Raw genomic sequence first — 2,358 nt, 5'->3', positions numbered from 1 at the left:
ACTTAATTTTTAAACTTGGAATAGTGGTTAAAACTTTTCGTTTCACACTTAAATGACACGAATTCAGTCCACTCATCTCCTACCCTTATAGAGATAAAAGGAAGTATACATCATCAACTTAATCCATTAGAGAAGGGTATATATGATAGGCTTAACAATTAAAAAAAAAAAAGAAACAATCTTGATTAAGAAAAGCTTGGTTTTAAAGGGTATTTATCGTCAAGATTTATTTAGAGCTATGATTATAGATTTTGTCTAACACCTAAATTATACTGATTCAAATCTTGTCATCCTTTTTTCTCTTCTCAAGATTGTAATCATAAAAATAATTCCATCGTGAGCTCAATCCATTTGAGAAACTAGTGAACAAAAACTTGGTGTTAAAGGGTTTTTTTTTTTATAGAGGTTGAAGTACCTGGAACGAAAGTGGTTTTGACAACAGTTCCGACCCCACCATCACCCTTCAAAACCTGAAGACTTTGGACAACATTTTTAAGCTCATTTGCGGCAAGCTCTAAGAGCCTAAGGTTCCTATAAAGTTCCCAAACTTCACTTGCAGGCATATTCACTTCAAGCTCATTCGTAATATGCTTCAAAATAAAACGCTAATTTCAATAATTTTTATTTTTAACTTGTATATTTTGCTTCTTCTTTTTTTAACTATCTTTTCTTTCTACAGAATTTCTTCCCAAAAAAGGCAATTTATTGAGGGTATAGCTTCTAGCTAACACTCTTTATTTAACCATCATTAATTGTTTCACTCAAGGTACTTCTTGGAAGCTTGCAAAATAGCTTCTACGGCTTGGATGTTAGGCTTTGGATCCTTGGCTTGAAATTCTTTCTTGACAGCATACGAAACGATAGATTTTATGATGCTTGAGTTCTGGGATTTCTCTATTATTCCAAATTGAATGATTTGAACTGAGCAACCAATTGCTAGACAATCACCTTCCAAGCCTTTTGCCACTTTCACCCTCTTTTGGTCATCCATCACAGTGATTTTCTCTGTATAACTTGAATTCCCTGCTCCATATTGAAACAACCCATCATCAGTTCCAACCAGTAAAAATAATAAATTTGATCAAAGAAAATTTGGTTTTTCAAGGGTATTACTGGTCAGCTCAAACCATGAGAGAAACAAGAATATTGATCAAGGAAAAACTTTGTTTTAAAAGGTAAGTATGATCAGTTCAAACCATTAGAAAACAAGAACTTTTATCAAGAAAAGCTTGATTTTAAATGGTGTTCATCATCGTCAAGATTTCCTTGAAGCTGTGGTTAAAAGTTTTCGCCTGACACGAATTTAGGCCCCACATCTCCTAATCCTTCCAATATTATAGAAATAAAAAAAAATCCATCATCAGCTTAATCCTTTAGAGAAAGGTATATATGATAAAGCTCAATCAATAACAAAAAAAAAACAAAAAACAAAAAAAAACGAAAACAAAAACAAAATTTTTTATCAAGAAAAGTTTGGTTTTAAAGGCATTCATCGTCAAAATTTGTTTAGGGATGTGGTTAGAGTTTTCGTTTAAAACCTAGTTCAAATATTATTATCCCTTTCCTCTTCTCAATATTTTATAATCATAAAAAAATTTCCATCGTGAGCTCAATCCATTAGAGAAACAAGATACTAGTCAACAAAAACTTGGTGTTAAAGGGTATAGAGGTTTAAGTACCTGGAACGAAAGTGAGTTTGACAACAGTTCCGACCCCACCGTCACCCTTCAAAACCTCAGTGCTTTGGAAAATATTTGTAAGCTTACGATCAATAAGATCTAGGAGGCCAAGCTTCCTATAAAGCTCCCAAGCTTCACTTGCAGGCGCATTCACTTCAAGCTCCCTCGTAATATGCTTCAATTCCCGAGAATTAACCCCATTGTAGCAAGCTAACAGAACAAAGAAAACCAATGAGAATTGCTTGAGCATTCTTTTTCTTTGGAATTTTGCTTGCTTTAAACCTTGGAATGATTCTCTGGTTTTTCTATTTCTGCAAATTTCAGGGTTTATATAGAGCATAGAAAAGGTTAATATGTTCACTGAATGATACATTTATAAATCTCTAACCTATAATCTATAAATCCATAAAATATATAAAGTACTTTCTTCAAGTGAGCATAATACTTTTCCAACTAAATGCAAAACTCTTGGATTTTATAATTTTAAAATTAAATATTTAAATTGTAGTTAATTTTATTCTTATTTTTAAAATAATCAATTTTATACTTATTAAATTAAAATATGGGCTATATTATAAATATATTTTTATTATAAAATGGATATCTATTAGGATAAGTAGGATAAGAAGTTTGATGTTGATGAATAAAATATATATTTCTCTAGTAGTTAATTATTTAT

At 31.1% G+C, this 2,358-nt stretch overlaps 1 protein-coding gene across 1 annotated transcript; it reads right to left on the bottom strand.

Moving 5' to 3' along the window:
• Nucleotides 1-609: 609 nt before the first annotated feature.
• Nucleotides 610-2,050, bottom strand: LOC108452649 (norbelladine synthase-like). Its single transcript, XM_017750451.2, has 2 exons — nucleotides 1,680-2,050; nucleotides 610-1,023 (listed from the first exon to the last, which is right to left on the bottom strand). Exons 1-2 carry the CDS (start codon nucleotides 2,017-2,019, stop codon nucleotides 758-760), a joined length of 606 nt encoding a protein of 201 aa, XP_017605940.2. The 5' UTR covers nucleotides 2,020-2,050; the 3' UTR covers nucleotides 610-757.
• Nucleotides 2,051-2,358: the final 308 nt, after the last annotated feature.

The sequence above is a fragment of the Gossypium arboreum genome, chromosome 5, assembly GCF_025698485.1.
Source record: "Gossypium arboreum isolate Shixiya-1 chromosome 5, ASM2569848v2, whole genome shotgun sequence".
NCBI classification, from domain to species: Eukaryota; Viridiplantae; Streptophyta; class Magnoliopsida; order Malvales; family Malvaceae; genus Gossypium; species Gossypium arboreum.
This window is presented reverse-complemented; position numbering and strand designations above follow the sequence as displayed.

Coding starts and splice junctions, on each gene's coding strand:
- LOC108452649 (XM_017750451.2), bottom strand. CDS start 2,019: ATGCTCTATATAAACCCTGAAATTTGCAGAAATAGAAAAACCAGAGAA. Junction 1,024..1,679: donor CAAACTCACTTTCGTTCCAG/GTACTTAAACCT, acceptor AATATGGAGCAG/GGAATTCAAGTTATACAGAG.